At 32.2% G+C, this 18,654-nt stretch overlaps 2 protein-coding genes across 2 annotated transcripts in view; one reads left to right on the top strand and one right to left on the bottom strand.

The window, feature by feature from the left end:
- The window catches only part of LOC131853776 (ubiquitin-conjugating enzyme E2 R2), a 29,936-nt gene extending 18,430 nt beyond the window's left edge, over positions 1-11,506 (bottom strand). Inside the window, exons 1-2 of the mRNA XM_059204813.1 lie at positions 10,937-11,506; positions 8,423-8,509 (exon numbers count right to left, since the gene is read on the bottom strand). Of these exons, the coding sequence (XP_059060796.1) occupies positions 8,423-8,509; positions 10,937-11,116 (267 nt within the window). The 5' untranslated portion in view covers positions 11,117-11,506. The remainder of the gene's footprint in view (positions 1-8,422; positions 8,510-10,936) is intronic.
- Positions 11,507-15,907: 4,401 nt separating this feature from the next.
- LOC131853744 (titin) overlaps positions 15,908-18,654 on the top strand; it is a 35,545-nt gene continuing 32,798 nt past the window's right edge. The window contains exon 1 of the mRNA XM_059204766.1: positions 15,908-18,598. Coding sequence (XP_059060749.1) covers positions 15,908-18,598 — 2,691 coding nt within the window. The remainder of the gene's footprint in view (positions 18,599-18,654) is intronic.

The raw sequence follows: 18,654 nt of genomic DNA, 5'->3' as shown, positions 1-18,654 counted from the left end.
AGGTATTTCACTAATTAGCTAGGCAGCCGTGTTTGCAGAGATGCTGACTAGTACCTGGTGTGAAAAATTAAGTGATACACCTTAAGGCGGAAAAATATAACAAAGACTGAATTCATGATGTTGAAATGTAATGTGTAGTTATCAGTGGCAACTTTCATATTTTAAGTATGTAAATTATCTCAAACTAAATTTTATATGATTTTAATTTTATTATATTACCCGATGTTAACTGTTATGATAATATCGAATGAGGCCCTTCGATAACGTTGGATGGCCGAAGTGGCTACGAATACCATCGATTAAATATAAAGTGAATAGTAGGCTTACGAACGTGAGTTTTCACGTTCGTTTGACGAAAGTTAGTAATTCGTTTTATGGAAATTGCGCAAGGTTTTACAACAAACTCCCAGAGTCTGTAGTCAATTTGCCAGATAAAAATTCAAACGTGTCATAAAATATTTTCGTTTTAAAAAAAAAAAAAAAAGCTTATTATAAAATCGAAGAATTTATAAATGTCATCATTTATAAATCAATGTTTTTTAGAAAATATCTAACTTGAAATTCATAGCGCTGTCAATGTTGTCTGATTGAACGGAGATTAAGTGCGTAGCAGTTTTTATGTTGATTGCCGCATGCCTAATCCTTGTTGTTAATTAAATATAAGTAAATCAATATTTATTTAAAAGAGCAACACACAAGTTTCTTGTTTGTTCTTCTTGTGATGAATCTGCGTTCCGAATAAGCGATAGATTGAAGAAAGACTTGACTACTCAAGGGTACTATTTCACATTAATCTGGAACAGTGGGTTTTGGTTTATGTTAAACTGGTGTTGTAAAGAAAATTGAGATCAGTATCTACAATCATTTATAGTCCCCTAAATGTACAGGGTTCAAAGGATGCAATAGATTACTTGACCAGTGAGCTGATGGTATTATTAAGTAAATCATAACTGAAATTCAATGAATTATGTTGTATTAAAATAATTCTCTGGTAAATCAAGAGTATCGTCGAAGTAAAATAGTAGTAGTAGTATTGAGGGTATTAGAACCACTTGAATAATATTGACCTGTTATTTTCTATTGGTTAGGTGAAGGCAGGCAGCGATTTTGTTCTAATTTTATGTCACGAGAATATTACTTTCTCTTTATATTTTTTTTCTATATATGTAGGTAATTAAGTTTTACCTTTTGTAATGTGATATGTTAAATTTATCCGTTAAAATATTCATGATGAGAAATGTCAAGTTCTATTTTGGAGGTATAAAAAAAAAAATGCAATGTTCATAAGATCGGAAACTTACATTATATGTTACAGTCTGACTCATAGAAGTCAATCACCGCCAAATAATTGTTTGTTACTCTAAAAGGTTGTTCGTGTTTTTGGGTGATTTGGATTATGTAAATTAATATATGTTATGTTATATTTTGTGCATTTCTGAATGCATGCCGAAACTTAGCTCTGTTAGTATTGATTTTAGATTGTAAACCTTTGATAGTATACTAAGATAGTCAATGTTATGAAAGTAATGTGTATCTTTAATTTATTTAGTTTAGTATTTGTTATATGATCCTGTAGACACTATATCCTTTGATAAGCATGACTACGCTCATCAGTTACCTATGTGTCTGGGCCAGACACTATTGCAGGATGGCCGACTGTTAACTATCGTGTGACGCACCATTAATTAAAAATGGTAAAGTCAATAATCATGTAACCTGAAACGGAACGTCAGAGGCCAGAGCCAAAGTAATCTATGTGACATTGACAAGTGGATGACGGATGATTGAACGGAGGCAGCGGGAGTTTTGGAGCGAAAGTGTTTATATTGTTATAAAAACAAATAAGAAATAGGTAATTGTGAATATTGTAGGCATTGAGGTGTTTCTCTCCCTGACTAACCGGCATTACGCCTAAGTCGTCAGGATACTAGTGATTTTAAAAATTGTTGTCTGAAGTCTTTATAGTAACAATTATTTTTCTATATTCTGACGTTGCAATTAGGTAGTGCAATTACATAAATAGAGTTATATTAATAAAGGGTTATATTATAATTGTATACTTATCCTTTTTAAAGTATTTGTAGATATTTTATTCTTAATCATTGTTTAATTTGTATATAATTTGGAAGACAATTCAATATGGTGACGCTAAGGTTGTCCAATAACGAACCTGGAAGATGCCCATAGAAAAAAATGCAATCGTATCGACTTATTTGTTAGATGTTATCATAGATCTAATTTATCAAGAGTGTGAAGATGGGCTTAAGTATATAATAATGTTATAAAAAGGATAATTATTTCTGTTCCACTTTTAATCTTTCATTTGCTATATACGACAGACAAATTATAATTTTGACTATAAATATGAAGTCTGATTATGATTATATAATCATAATAGACAACATGTTAGTGTTCTTGATTACGGTTAACGAGTTACATTTTAACTGTACCATTATATTTATTTCATAAATTAATCATATATCCTCTCAATACAAATGTTTCTGAAACTCCTTTTGAACAGCCTATAAATGGAGGCCAAATAACAGTACTATGTTAACGAGCATTTGTTATATAGTTTCGGAGGATCATAATTTTACTGATCAATTTGGACCGCTGTGAGTTTGTCCAACTCAACGATAGAGTCGCTTATTTTAATGTTGAAATGAAGGCTACCTTACGCACACATACACGGAAACGCCCCCGCAATTTTCATAGAAACAACTATTTCGCTACATTTACATTATTATAACGCAATATAATCAATTCTATTTCGTTATTTCTACACGTGAGTACATTATAACAAAGCTGAATATGCGTTGTGATCAGAAAATATTTATTATGTTTGCCTACGTCACATCTACGATAGATTAAACGAGTGCGTTTGGAGCGTCCACGTGGTCAACACAAAAAGAGTGTGATTGAAATGTTGGCACCAAGTCTGGGCGCTGAGACGAGATCGCGTCTGTGTGGCGTTATTTAAAGAAGCGCGTGTTAATGTGGCACAAGTTCAGTGCGGCCACCGCGACGCAGGTCGTCGCGATCAGGAATAAGGTTAATTACCCCAAGGCCGAGGGTATGCCAACGGCACAGCGCAGATTTCTTTTATAAGGAAACGAAAACAAATGATTGTTGACGTTTGTTGTCGTTGCGCCAAATAGTCTTGTTATTGTAATTTTTAGTCATTCTCTCGGGGCAATAATGCCTCCTATTCTATGGACACGATGTCGACACCGTCATCGGAGGATTGTTGATTTGTTGGTTCACGCCATTGTGACCACAAACTGATATAGACCAATAATTCTTTACATTATTTTCTATTCCTAATATTTGTAGTAGTTTATTGCCTATGTACTAAGTACAGTTTACGATTCGTTTAGAATTCGATTAAATAATTACAATGTGTTGGGTACCATTGTTGGTTGGCGGCATCATAATAGAGTTCGTTCAACCTGAATGCCACATCCTGTTCAGTGTTCTTTTCGTAGACTGTACGTGGGACAATATCATACCTGTACAAGGGTACAGTAGTCATACTTATTTATAATATAATAATGGTACATTTATTTATATAAGTAATGAACTTTCAGCATGGTTATAGATGGATTTATACTTTAAACTATGAGTCTCGGCAGCGCACAGATCATTATAGGGAACTCTATTTTTTTTATTTAAATTTAGTCCATCCCAGGTGAACACCTTCTAAATATTCAGACGCTTTGTATAGAACTTTGTATACAACAATATTTTTAAAAATGTATTAATTAAGTATTAACTGATACAGTTACAAAGACAACAGTCAAATAATTGCTCTAGGCGTATAATATTGGTATAACCGAGGTAACTTTGTAAAAAGTCGTATGCAGTTCGTCTCGTCTACTTTAGCCACCAAGTAGGTTGTAGCGGCGGTGAATTTACCGTATAGGATGCATGATATTTTAGTCCTCCGGAATGACAATGAATGTGCGGTATCACGGGCGTCGTATGATAACGTGATGTCCGTGATATTCGTGCACATAGGTCACTTACCACTTATAGTCAGGTAGAGGTAAGTTTGTTTGTATACTAATTACATAATAAATCACATTTACAAAAGTTATAAGCTTCAAATATCAAGTGTATGACAAATATAAGTATAACAAAAAATAAGTGTCTGTAGTTAACTTCATATGGACGAAGAGAAAACGAATATGTGAAGGTTTGAGCACATTACAAACGTGAATCATAACTTTGGACTGATGACCCGGGTGTTTCATTATATTATTTTGCGTCGTCGAGTCACCGTCACTGCTGACTTCTAACAACTAACGGTAAAGTTCGGATCCCGCGAAAACTGTATAACCGGCTAGACTTCTGATGTTTAAAGCGAACTTATAAACACCCACCTACGTACATACATTGGTTGTATTCATCACTGTATTTAGAACATATTTGAGATAATCATACTCCTAAAACCAATTCCAATCCAATGACATGGAATCGCATCGTTTACATCTATTTAAACGATTTTAGAAAATAAATGGGTATTTTATTCTATCTTTTTTGTCTCTTGAACTATACAATAGCAACGGATTAATTTCATATTCCGTAGTTAATAAAACAACTGATATTGTTATCGATTTATTCGGGACAGACTTGATTACGTATCAAAATAACACAAGAAAAATTGATTGGATTGAAATTCAAATCGATATTGTGATTAATTTAGAATAGACCTGCTGAACACTCAAACGGTATAGTGGTATGAAGTGGTATGAGGAGCGGCTTCGATTCGTCTAAGAAAGAGTATTAATTTTAATGTCAAGTAAATCTAGAATCTTGTACCTAACCGACTACTTTGTTCAACTTTTTTTTGTGTTATTCTTAGCAATATAAATATTAGCTAATTCATAACCGCTTTTCATAATTTTATTAATCGCCTATTAATAAGTAATATGCACGTGATATTTTCGTTTAAATTTAATGGCATATGCTTTTGGCAATATATCTGTATTTATTATTAATTTTGATACTATAAATAGGTAATAAGTTAGTTTTAGTGGCAAAATGTACTTGTTTATCTAAAGGTTTTTTTTACTCTTGTGTTGGTCTTACACTAATTTTGTCACGATTAAAGCCGGTTGTATCTGTGAAACGGATCTAAAATAAAACAGATCTCATATTAAAAATAGTGCTTGCTATCTTAAGGTGCAGTGTCTATTAAACCAAGCGCCAGATATCGTTTCTATAGATTTCTTAATTTTTTGCTACATTGACATTCTTTTGTCCATGTTCTTCAAACTTTACTCTTACACTGGATATTGGAATAATACAACCACGGCTGTTATCGCATATGAGGGTAGTCGAGGTATAATATCTCGCATTATTTTTAATTTTTCTGTGTTTATCAATATTTGGGGTCTAAGTCGAAATACTTCGAATGTATTCAGTGAATTGCAAGATGTAACAATATTCGTTTTAATTTAAATGTCCATGCATCTAAATGATCTAAGTGGGTCAAACAGCCAACCGCGACGCAGTAAGAAATGTTTCGTAGTTGGGGGTCAGCCCGCCAAGCGAATGGCGCAATATCTAGCCAGGGAAGATATTGCACACAATACGTTTACAATGAGTAACACTAATGGACATTATTTTCAGGATTATGTGGCAAACATGGCATTGACATGTTTTAAAAACATATTGATATTGGCCTATAAATTTAAATATATTATCATAATTTACTGTCTCTATCACGGTGTTACTTGCGTAAATTAGGTAAAAATATTTTATTTGGCTACTCCTGGATATAATCTATTTGCGTATAATTTACAATAAAATACAGTAGTTTTGCGTGAAAAAGTAAACATCCATCCATCCATTGAAACCTATCATCTATGAAAACCTTACTATTCGGTGCATGTACGTTACGTTCAGTTAAGTAGCCTAATTAATTTGATATGATTTATTGTTTAATTCATAAAAATTTGCATGCCTCATCGACGGCAGAATACTCATTCAGCAAATTAATAGATAAGATATTGATCGACTGAATATTATATAATATCTACCTACCTAATTATTTTGCTTTACATATGTAGTTAAAATAACTACATATGTAAAGCAAAATAATAGACTTTTCCTAATAATAATTTGGATTCTCTTATTTAGTATTATTATGTGAATATATAATCGTAATTGCAGGCTTAAGTTTTTATGCTCTGGTGAATGCATTAGCAAAATGCGGAACACTTTACTCCATTATGTATCATTAATAAACAATTATTAGACATGACAATTATTTTAATAAAATACTACGTAATAATATAATACATCAATAGGTACCAAGCACCTACTTACTTACATACGACATTATTATGAACAGATTCCTTAATAAATAAAAACATTAATTCTGATAACATATTATTAATTATTATAATCGTAGATTCACCTTTAAGTGCAGACAAAGAATTGAGCGTCATCACAAGAGTATATTCATTCAAGACTGTTATCAAATTCAAGCTCATAATTATATTCTATATCGGCCTCCTGTGCACATCATACTTTTATCACTATGCCTATCGCCCTTTCCTATCTTAATATTCTAGATTGGTTAGTCAAAGGCATTGTTAACTGTCGACGTTGCGTCGTGGTAAATGCAATACCTACTTGAGATGCCTACATTTTGATTTAGTATTTATTCATATGTACATTTATCTGTATCTTTATACATATGTCTTATTTTTATAGAAATTTATATATATAATAATGTCTTATATATATTTAACATTTTATATTAGGGCATCGCCAACAATCTTTCTCTGCACTACTCAGGGTTGACTGGGTAGATAACTCCGCAAGGTGTTAGGTCCGTGTAGGTGTACACTTTATTTCTTTGTATTGAATTGTAATAAATATATATATTTAAATCCATCATAGCACAACGGGGCCACCACTGCCCTTCTCTGATAAATTAAAATTTCTATTAAATGAGTGATATTATATCACTAATTTAATAGAAATTTTAAACAAACAACATTTATAAGATTGACACGCATTGATAACTAGTTGACTGACTCGATAAGTATATAGATTAAATACAGTATTTATTATTAAAATGTCATGTTTTTCTACAAAGACCTTATGAACGTCTTTCAATTCCTTGATCTTAAAATATAGTTCGAGTCGCTGTAACTATATCCATTTTTTCTTTACGTTCTGTTAGATTCATTTGTAGAATAACTTCAAAAGTATTGCGTATAGGTATAATAGATCTGCTAAACGCACTGCCTTGACCCCGTCTATTATAACAAAACAATGTTATGTACGTATATTAGCATCGTAACTTTGCAATGCATTGGTTTAGACAAATCCTCTCAGAGAGGATAATCTTCTTTGTAATTTCCGGTAAGTAAAATCGTGTAAGACCATGTCGATCCATTTGACGTCATTTACAATAACTAGCTGTTTGTGCGGCTTTCCACGCGCAAAACCACTAATACCTCTGCCACATTGCGTGCGGGGTGGGACAGAAGCGGGACGCTATCGTGACGATCTTATTTATAAACTTTTAGATATCCCTGATTTGACTTGTGTGCACCTACTAATGAAGAAAAGTGAAACCAAATCTTTCTGTCAATTCTTCACTTTTTGTACTATCTTTTTTGAAATTAGTTACAATTACTAAGAAGATAATTTCAAGCTTATAGTACATTCGGAAACTGATTTTATTTTATTTAGATAAAAAATATATAGGTAATGAAACATCCAAGCGTTCCACTCGACGCAACATCAGCGACATCGCTGTAACGTCTCTCATACTATTAGTTTCGTACCCACGAATGTTGTATCAATGTCCCGCCACCGTCACGCCCCGCTCAGAATGTGGTAAAGGCTTTATAAATTTCCACATACCATTCGTTTTCTTGACGCTATTTTGTTTTCTTACATAATAGTGTTTACATCCTTTCTTTGTTATGTAAGAAATAGGATGTAAATACTCTAAATCCAGAAATTTTTATTTCTCAATATTTTATTGTTTATATTTTTATAGCTTTTATATTCTTCGCTTCTCAAGTCTTAATATTATTCTATTACGAAAAGTCTATAGTTTATTATGGGTCCTCAATAGTCCTCATGAATGCGATTTTAGTAATCTGAATGTAGATAAAGAACACACAATTTTCTGGCAATATTTGTGCATACAACAGATACAGGGTTTTACTTTACTTTTTATACAATACAGTATAATATGAGATTATTGATTTTGCCTTACATACATTGTAATATTTTTGTTACCATATTTAATAAAAATAGAAATATACTTATGTGTATATTGCCTAAAATAGAAAAGGACATTTTCAAGTAGATAGAGAATATATTCCCAAAATATAGAAAAATCACCCAAGTGAACAACTTTTAAAAAACTAGGAAATATAAAATAACTTACCTCATATACATTTGGATGCCATACTTTCGTTAAAAATCTAATGGAGGGTGGTGAATATGGATAGTCTGGAGGGAATTTCATATGTGCCTGAAACAATAAAATATATATGAATTAAATTAAGTACAGGTAATTCCAAAAAATAAAAATAGAAATATAAAAATTATAGATTTTGTTTTAGGACAGTTTTATTAAATTAATCTATTATTATATGTATTTCTTTATTTCACAGGTTCCTTGTTCTTAATTGGTATTAATCTAATAACTATTAATAGCTGATAGTTTGTAACAAGATAAATAACATATTAATCACAACCAAAATAATTATTGAAATAATATGGAAGTAAGGACCCAGTAATTGTGAAAATAATGATCAAAATCATTGTATAACAGCATTTTTTTTTCTAAAACATACCCACATACAACTAAATATAAAGATGCAGATAACAGCTCAGCAGTAGATCATATTGTTCAACTCCCGAAAAGCCAGAATGAAAAATAATTGGTGACCTACTCCCAATTAATAGTTACAATAGATGTGTTATTGACAAAGATATTTGTCTTGTTAAAGTAACCAAATTCAACAATGGTATTAAGAATAAAAAGCTAAAGTTTATTAATGCATGACATTAAAGATTGATTACTTTCATGTCATGCATTGTTTAAATATTGTTAAATTATCTATGACCTTCCAATATATGTCATTACTTAGTAGTAATGACATATATTGTTATTATTCTATTAGTATAGAATAATAACTAGTTGGACTAACTAATACTTCTCCAGAAATAATTATCCATATTAATACATGTAACAAAGGACTATTATGTATGTTTGTTTTCTAGTGTATCCCTTTGTTTGATAATATAATAACTATATAAACTTATCAAAAATATATACTACAATATTCCCTCAACTTTGGCTGCATGACCAGTACTGATGGGAGGAGATTGTTAGAAATGTGAACTTCTATTTTTGACTTATGTATAATGTCAGGTTGATCTCCATACAGTTCTCGCTGGAAATCATTGTGACAATTTTCTGGTGAAGTTACCATGATGGATGGATGAAATGGATGCAGGTGACTCCACCATTCCATACACTAAGAAAACATTATCAATTCACTTCCCATTAATTGATATTTGAGTGTGAATATTTAAATATTCTTCTACACATATCAATGTCACATCTCTTATAATGAGGTGCCGAAATAATTGTACATATAATTTAAAAACAAAATTTATAGGAAATATTTGAACCTATATTATTGTTTTTCCATCTGAAACACTATGGATAAGGCATAGTAATTGAGAATCGCTAAAGCAAGTGAAAGTGTAACCAAAAAACATTTTAAATAGAAATAGAAATAGAAATAATCTTTATTCAAATAAATTCATTTTAATATTATTTTGATAATATTAATATTTATAATATTAGTTAGTATATGAAATCTCATTGAGATATTTTTTAATTAGTATTTTCGTCTTATATTTTTGAAGAATTATCAGAAAGTCACATAGAAACAGCAGATGGTCTTCTCTTAATTAGAGAGATTCTGAGAACTGTTTATGTATGTGTAATGTTTTTTGATCAGCTTTAAGTTATTCATTTCCATAGAGAAAACTTTATAATATTTATAAAATTCATTTACTTATTACACTACATATAATAAATAAACTCATAAATTATACATCATTTAGATTCCAATGAAAATGTGTTATGACATCAATAAAAAATATTTAGCAAAATTTTTATGTACAAAGTTCTACTAGCATATTACAGATAATAAATCAAAGCTACTGCTGTCTGTGCATGGAATATAGTTTCCAAGTCAAGAAGAAATGCAGGAAACTCTGCTCTTACTCTTTTCAAATCAGATAGTCAAGGTATAATTAGTATCTGACGAAATAAAGTAGTACAGTTCTTCTGTACAGAGATTATTGGAGTCAACATCAAGTTCTCTTTTAATTACATCGAGTTTTAATTTCAAATATAGTAGTCATTACTAAGTTCATCTTATAATGATAATTTATATAAAATAAATGAAAAGATAATAAATAAATTATCATTATTAATCATCTAATATGATGATGATTTACATTAGTTTATCACTAATTTGTAAACTACAGTAAATATTATTAAATTACCCACATTTTAGTGATTTTTAGAGATAGTATGCATGCCACCTCTATTTGTCAGCAACAAGTTATAACAAGTGACATTTAATATTAAAACAACTACATATTATGAACACAAAAATTGACAGTGTATGAAAAAATATGTACACACAATGTGTTTAACATTGTAAATTATGTGACCAGGATATTACTTGTTAATTATTTCAAACTGGTAACTAACTAGTTGGTTATCTAAACATGTAATTTCATTTCGTTTGCATACCTACTATCACATAACTTACATTTACATTCACACTCTTTGTTGTTTATATTTCTTTATAGTGATAATTACCCAGTGTTATCAGGGCAATGTATATAATAGTATAACTCTAATTCTTACCTTGAAATAACCACCTTGGTACAACGTGTCTGGTGGACCAAATATTGCAACTTCCCACTCAAACAAATTGTCCTCCCCAAGTAACTTGACTCTAAATCCTTCCACTGGCTCCTCCTGGAGACTTTTGTATTCTAAAGCTAAAGCCCTTAGGGCAGAACTAGTCGGAACTGTATTAGACATTGTCAATTTATATTCTTCTATTATAAAGTAACCTAAAATCACTAGTTGGATGAGATTCTATTGACATAACACTGCGGAACTCTTCTCTCGATCCACGTATTCAGGAGGCATTTCAAACAGACTCACAACAACAACGAACGATGATTTTTGGTAAACATAACGCTAAAGTAGTCTAGCAATTATTTTGAAATACACACTTTGAACGCCAATACTGTGTGGCAGTAATATACGTTAAAAAATGTAAAATAAAATGTCCAAACTACACAGCAATAGTTTCCACAATGAGAAAGCAACTGTCCAAACAAAACGCGACTCCAAGGAAAACGGCTGGCTAGCGTAATCGTACAGTTGATGCTGAGTTGCCCGACCGAATATTGTAGAACAGCTGTTTAGTTATTTCCGTACTTGATTGCGCAGTGAGGTGACGCACGCGGCCTATCGACTTTTAGTATTTCTATCACCCTCTAGTGGATTAAGCACTAAGTGACATGTTTGTGTATCTCTAAAAGTCGAAATCTAAAGTATATGTATTTGTCGAAATAGTAAAGACACTTTCCACTAGATGGCGTATATTACTAAACATTCGTAGTAGCAATCATAGCTACCTAGTTTCATTCATTCAAAGTATAAATTACTAGATGGCGTTACCTGTTCAATTTGATACATTCATAGTTAGACACTACATTTTAAATAGTTATCCAACCCGAATCAATTCAACACAAATGCTTCATAACTTCAGATTTTATCTAGAGCGCAATAGTTTATTGATGTGTTACTGCCTGTAATATAAATGTTCTAGTAGTTTAATAATAAAATAGGAATGGTTAATTTAGTAAAAGTCCTCTACCCGTATTAAATCTATTAAAATTAACAAATACAACAATAAAACAGAAATATAAATAAATTAAAATATTATTATTAGTAGAGACAATAACAATAGTATTATCATTACTGTGATATATAACTATTTCAATAACAGTATATTTGACGGTTATCTATTAAATAGGTTTGATTTTTATGACCGTTACACCGTTATAATTGTAACTAGATTAAGCAAAAAATAAAAAAATAGGGTATATGATTAATTGACTTATTTGTGTGGATGGTTGCAGCAGACAATGATACGTGGGAGCGTGATTCAAAGGCGACTCGCCCACCTTAATATTGCCTTGTACAGGCAGAACTTCTCGTGCAACCCACGTCAGATATTGGCAGTTTAACTCTGCAATGTCTTCAAGGAAATTATAGAGAATTTTTTGCCTATTGGCAAGTGAAATTTATAAATCTAAACTTAAATAACGCGATAACTTAACCACAGATAACATAATATTACATAAGTTATCTAAAAATTACTAGATGCTTATTTTTTTAACTTAATGGTTTGCTTTGGTGCAATTTTAAAATTGTAGAGATTGAAGTAAGAAATTTATAGATATATTTTTGGTAGTTACTGGAATTATTAAGCCTAGCCTGTAACTTCACTGGCATATCTCAGCCTTCAATCGAAATAAATCTTACGAAGCAAGTTGCTTGGTGACTGAAACATAGGTACCCACGCAAACGACTTTGTACAATACCACCTCTACCACCGTTAATGTAAATGATTCCTCATTGCACTCTAGCATCGAATAATGTGTAGGTTGCTTCATATGTTTTCCTATTTAATAGGTATTTAATTCCACGATTTTGAAAGTTACTTTGGCATTACCTAGTACAGTATTTTATATTTGCACATTTAATTCCTTTCTAAATTGCATAAGCAAATATCAACGTTATAGCCTGACTGATTCGCTAATCGTAGATATTTTCAAATATGTCTAATAACTATTGACGTCATCATTATCACAACATAATCTATCATTGACTACTGAACTCTCAAATTAACACTTACTAATAATAAATGAGAGAAATTTTGTATAGCAGAGTGTGACAAAAGTATATATAAAAAGAATAGTCAAAAAGGAGATATTTATTTCAAATACGGATGAATGTCTAAAGTCGTATCCGTCAGGCTGGAATTAGCCTCAGCAGCGCCAGCGTACTTCCGCGGGTTTGGAGTGCCATCTGCATTCGCCCCCTATCGTCCAGTGAAGCTGTAAAGGTTACCTGCAGTCCAACAGCATTAGAGTAGTCCGAAAAAAAGCGGATGAATGAATATTCAAAGTAGGTAATGCATGGTATTGTAGGTCAAAAAATTATTTATAGTTTTGTTTAATGAATGATGATGGAATGGTTAACGATAGGATAAGAAAGTTTTTCAACTGACCTTTAATCCAATGTGAGGATTTCACCAGCTAACCACGACTAAGTGCAAAAGGACATCAGTCGATGTCATCTAGTCCTGGTACATTACAACAAATGTGGTCACTATGCCCCATTACCACAGATAAAATAATATTACAATTACTAATAATCCCCTCCCTCTTATATCTATATTAGAAATAGGCAAACTGAATTTGGAATAGATTTGGTATATAGAAAAATAGGACCATTACCTTATTTGTATTGGCAAATCTAAGCTTATCTAAATAGGTCTATCGTTTCACACCCTATATATAAAGGCGGTGTTTTTATTATAGGTATGTTGTCTGACAAAGAAATCTTATCAGAAGGCAGGTATATTGTCAGTGCCCCATATAAGGATTTCCGTTTTGCCTAATTAGTTTATAAGAGGTTGTTTTTGTATGGTAATGGAATAGTGCATACATCTACGACGCCGGGGCACTAGTGGTGGATGATAAGATGAACATGAAATCTTTGCATTTAGAACATAATGGCGAATACGTCAGGTTTTAATTATGACGGTCTCCAGGGTGAATCGCATGGAAGTCCTAACATAGTATAGTGGAACCAACAATCCAACAATCCCCTTCTCCTATATAATAAGGATTGGTCTTATTTAAAGATTCTTATATGCGAGAAGTAGCGGGAACCTAACAAAAAGGTACTATAACCTTTATAAAAATCTCTTTTTTATGTAAAACTTAGATTTTTATAAAGAAATTTTATACGTGATCGTACCAATATTATAAACGCGAATATGTGTAAGAATGGGTTTATAGGTGGTTGTTACTTTCTGTTGTTTCACATAAAGAAATCGTATACAGACAGATACCAAACTCGCACAGGCAACACCGGGTTACAGCTAAAGATAGATATGCCTTTTTCAACTGCAATTATTTCAGACGTTTTGGCCATTAAAACCTCTATACAATAAAAATTTGTTTTTGGACAATACCATTTCAGGAGAAACTGAATTTTCTATTTATTACGCACAGTCAAAAATCGTGCTTTTTTTTTAAAGTAATTTTAAAACTTTTTCTATATAGGTAATATATATGAATAAATAACAGTATTGAAAATATTACACCATTATATACATGCACCTATATGTATCGATTCCAACATATAAGACTGACTTACTGGAATTGGAGGTTGCGAACTGCTCCATAATTTTATGTTAATATCTGTGTCACTTGTTTATTACCTACTCAATATCCACCAACTCGCCAGCCTACTCTTTTTAAATTGAGCTCCTTGACTCATAGCAGTTCAAGTAAATAAATAAATATATCGCTATGACTGTTATCCCAGATATATGGGCTAGTCAAATATATTTCCAATTGTCGTGGTGAAATCAGAACTTTATAAGTCTGATGATTAAGAGCCATCATCTTTACATAACAACTAGACATTATCATTAGACCGTCGTAACAAATTCATCGGGACCACGATAGTTTCTAAAGGGTATGTGGATGACTTGACAGGATACATTTTTAGATAAATAGATAAGCGGGCGCAAACACCTATTGCTAATAATCCTCTCTATTCTCCGCGGTATATAGGAGGGATGTTAAGGAGTTCCGTAACCGTAACTGAATCCGAAATAAAAGTTTCGGATAATATCGAATAGGGGCGGAGCCTAATTGAGACACGTTACGTAACCATTTTATTAGCTAGCTTTTGTATTTTACTTTTGAAATTCTTTAACAAATTAATATCCGTAACCGAAATTATCCGAAACTAACGGTTAATCCGAAATAATTTCATATCCGCATCCGTATCCGTATCCGGTATAATAATCATTCCTATATCCGAAACCTATCCGTATCTGAAATTTCATATCCATAACATCCCTGGTATGTAGCACTTCATTATGTATATATATATACCAATTGACTTGACTTCATTTTCAATCTGCTATTTTCCACTTATTCCGTAAGAATTTGCATTATTCCATTACCACCTAAAACATATAAATGCACAAAGCAACTTGTATTAAGTATTAATATATTTACGTGACTCTTTATTAGTTTGATAATAATTAATAATAAAATTATTAATGAAAATTTTTCATTCTTATATAAGTATCATCATTTTATTCTGAACAAATATGACTATGGTGGTAGCTTTTAGGCCATTTTTGGTATGAAAGGTTTTATGAGATGTAAGCGCTTACGTGTCTCGAAGGTCTGGTGGTGGGCGACGCGCTGTGATACGACGGCGGCGCGGCGGCGTGGCGGTGTGGCGCGGCGTCAAGGTGTCACGGGGGCGCCGGCGCACGTTCAGACAGAATCCGCGAGTCAGTCGCGAGCACCGCGCGCGCATGCTGGCGACACACGACACGAACGACTCTCGCGACCATTTTAAATATTTATTACAAGGCAATTGTTTGACTATATTAAGTGATAATTTTAATGAACTCGTATTTAAAAATATTTAATCGTAAATTAAGAATCTCATTTAATTAAGATATTATTTTTTACTATTTAAGTTATTAGTGGCATCAAAATGACGATTAAAAATAAAAAGACTAAACAATCCAAGTCTTCGGAAGTGACATCATCGAATAGTAGTGCATCAAGTAGTGTTCAAAAGAGCAGCACTACAACATCCGTGCAGCAGAGTAGTAACACTTTACAGAAGGTCAGCTCATCTGGTAAAAAGGTTCGCTACATTGAGGTAAAGGTTGAGGAAGACGACCCCCTTATGATAACCGATGTCACTGATAATGCTTCCGTAAGTGGCTCAACTATATCCGAGCACTACAATAGCCATCCGCACTACATTATTACTGAAGCTCCGTCTATTACAGACTTGTCACAGATAAGATCACAAGAGCATAACATAAGTGACATGTCGCAGGCTACAACTGGCGAATTTGTTTCTAGTTCTGTACTACAACAATCGTCTACTTCACATCAACAAAGTTCTAAAAGCGAAGCTTTTCAAAGTTCGACTAGTTCCATTCATCGTTCCGGTTCTAGTCAAAGTCAGTCTTTTGATAGAACCATGGATTCTTCAGCTAATCAAACGCTCAATACTGCATTCATTGACAGTTCTAAAGGCAATATTACCCATGCTAATACTGATTTTTTAGCAAGATCTCAAGGTGCTAATGCTACAAATTCCCTTCTTCAATCGGAACGTCAAGATATAAGTAGTACACAAAGATCTAGTGCATCAAGTTCTGAAGTGGTAAATAAAACAAACAAATTCATAGATGGCAAGAATATTAATCGTCGCGAGAAAGTAATGTATGAAAATTTGCCTGAACATTCAAAGCGAGTCCAAAATATTAAGTCGGATTCCTCAAATTTTTATGGAGGCGAACAAAGCCTCGACAAAAATACAAATATTAAGGAATTCAGCAGCACATCCCAGTCTAGCGAAAGCAAAAGTAGTAACGTCACAAAATCATCATCTTCCTCATATGTAGTGGAAATTGTAGATGGCAAAGAACGTATTATTGATAGTTCAAAACGAGAATGGGGAGATGCTCAAGAGCAAGCATCGAGGGAAGCTTATGATAGCATTAGCGGAACTGATATAAAACCTCAATCATCTCACAGTATCCAAAATTATGACATGAAATCTAAATATGATACAGGAAAGGACGGCAAGAAACCTTTTAGTGAAATGTCAGTTAAAGAAGACTCTAAATTTATCAAGGATGGAAGTCAAATAACCACTCATCAGAGTATTACCTCGGAACGAGATAATCAAAAACATCAACAATATACTTCTACTCAAGGTCAACTTACTTCTGAAGATCATAATAAATTTTCTACTGGCACTTCTAAAGATTATAGCTCTGTACAAAAAACAGATACACAAAAGAATGTAAAGTCTAGCAACGAAATTGTGAATGAAAGGCGACGCAATGCAAATACAACTGATTCATCAAACTTTTATGGATATGACGCTACTATAGAAAGTGAATTAAAGAAAGTTGGAGGTATTTTACAAGTTCCAAATACGGAAAATATTGACTATTCAACTAAAATTATGAAAAGTAATACTAGCAGTGCTCAACAAGCATCTACATCTTCCTACGTATTTGAGGTTGTAGACGGAAAACAAAAAATTATAGACAGTTCTCATAGAGAATGGGGTGATAGTAAAGACCATTCTACATATGAAAAGAGTCATAATATCAGTGGTACAGGTATTAAGCCACAAAATGAATATAGTCGGCACGTTCTAGATAAAGAATCTCATTACGACACAGGCAAAAATGGCAAACCAACTAGTTCTACGTATTTAACAGAAGAATCTGTCTTGCTTAAAGACGGTAAAGAAATAGCATCAACAAAAAATGTTTATGAAGGTGATTTTACTAAAAAACAAGCAATATCGGAACATACTCAAAGCGATGACGTGCTTAATAAACGTATTCGAGATACAACTGATATTAATCGTACAAGTTATGAATCTACATTATCTGATATACAGTCTCAAACAAAGGACATTACTGATGTAAGGAATACTAGTGATGTCTCAGTAAAACAAAATAAAAATATTGAGAAATATAATGTTTCTAAAGAATCAAAGTCGTCTTCAACATCTGAAACAAAAGATACTTTGACTACATATGAAAGAAGTACAGGAACATGGAATGGAAAGTTTATTTATGAAAAAGATGACGATAGGCCCAGAAAACCAAAAGAAATGTCACCTTTTGGAAAACCCGAGCAGCCAAGACACCATTTAAAACGTCAGGATACTGAGGAAAACATAATTTTATCATCTAGGGATATTAAAGATTTTACATCTATAAGTGACTTGAGAAAAATAATTGAGACATCACAATTTAAAAAGGATGTTACTGTAAGTAACAAAAATATTGTAATTAATAGAAATATCGATGATCGGGTACTAAAAGAAATTATTGAAACTGTAAAAAAATATCCATTCAAAAGAATAGAGAAAGTAACATTTGGTACAAAGATTAATGAAGATGTGAAAGATTTATATGAAGGTGTTGATACTGAAGAAGTTACTGTATTAACTACTAGCAGCGGAGACGTCAGCAAAAAGTCATTTGAAGTTGAAAAAAACAGGAGTCAAATAGAGGTCACTCGATACATTACGGAAAATGGTGTTACAAGAAAAATAACAACTTATGAAGATGCAAAAGAAGATGACAAAATTAAAACAAACGTTTTCGTCGACAAGAGTGCGTTAGACTTCAAAAATCTGGTAGGTTATCTAAAATGATTTTAATTTTTTAAATAAAAAAATATTTTTCGCCATTG

Source organism: Achroia grisella, unplaced genomic scaffold (assembly GCF_030625045.1).
Source record: "Achroia grisella isolate CSIRO2021 unplaced genomic scaffold, CSIRO_AGI_Agris_v1 utg906, whole genome shotgun sequence".
NCBI lineage: Eukaryota > Metazoa > Arthropoda > Insecta > Lepidoptera > Pyralidae > Achroia > Achroia grisella.
The sequence above is the reverse complement of the archived record's forward strand: the minus strand, read 5'-3'. Positions and strand labels throughout refer to the sequence as shown.